Raw genomic sequence first — 613 nt, 5'->3', positions numbered from 1 at the left:
TAATGCAAATATGTTATGCAAAACGTAGTGTTTACTTTTATTCCTTCAAACTACAAAGCCCATACTCGCACGTAGTCTACCTGGAACGATGATTCCTTTCCTCTATTTTCCGCCATGCGCCAGGTCGGGAGCCAATAATTCCTGCCATTCCAGAAATCACGTGCCGCAGTTGGTGAAGTGTTTGCCCAGGGCTTACCACGAGCGCCATTGGTTGCTGGCGGAACATCGGGGAAGTAACCGTTGGTTCCTCCGATGGCCAAATTCATGATGATGTAGAATTCTTGATCAAACGGAGCCATTGTAGTAGCATGCATCCATGGGTTCTCGGAAGCCGGTGAAGTAGTAACAAAACCACCCTTAGCCCAGAATCCAGAACCAGCATCATTGCGTCGAAGCACCTGGTTATCTACGCTAAATGTAATATGATCTGGGGTCCACTCGAGTTGGTACAAATGGAAGCCGTTGTTGAAACCTTGGCCGGCAGCGGAATTTCTGTATGCAACAGTAGTAGCCCAACCATTTTGATCCGGATTAGGTCCAAAGTGCAAAGTTGAACCAACCTGTTCAACACCAATGTGTACTCCTCCATTACGGTAGTCAATGTTACCACGTG

General features: G+C 47.1%; 1 protein-coding gene across 1 annotated transcript; it reads right to left on the bottom strand.

The window, feature by feature from the left end:
- LOC110680238 (beta-1,3-glucan-binding protein-like) lies at positions 1-608 on the bottom strand (the record flags this gene model as incomplete). The annotated part of the gene is made up of 1 exon (XM_021856054.1): positions 1-608. A coding segment is annotated over one exon (558 nt), but the record flags the coding sequence as incomplete, so codon positions are not given.
- Between the last annotated feature and the right edge of the window lie 5 nt (positions 609-613).

Source organism: Aedes aegypti, unplaced genomic scaffold (assembly GCF_002204515.2).
Source record: "Aedes aegypti strain LVP_AGWG unplaced genomic scaffold, AaegL5.0 Primary Assembly AGWG_AaegL5_hic_scaff_1091_PBJ_arrow, whole genome shotgun sequence".
Lineage (NCBI taxonomy): Eukaryota > Metazoa > Arthropoda > Insecta > Diptera > Culicidae > Aedes > Aedes aegypti.
Note: the sequence above shows the minus strand (reverse complement) of the source record. Positions and strands in the feature narration are given on the sequence as shown.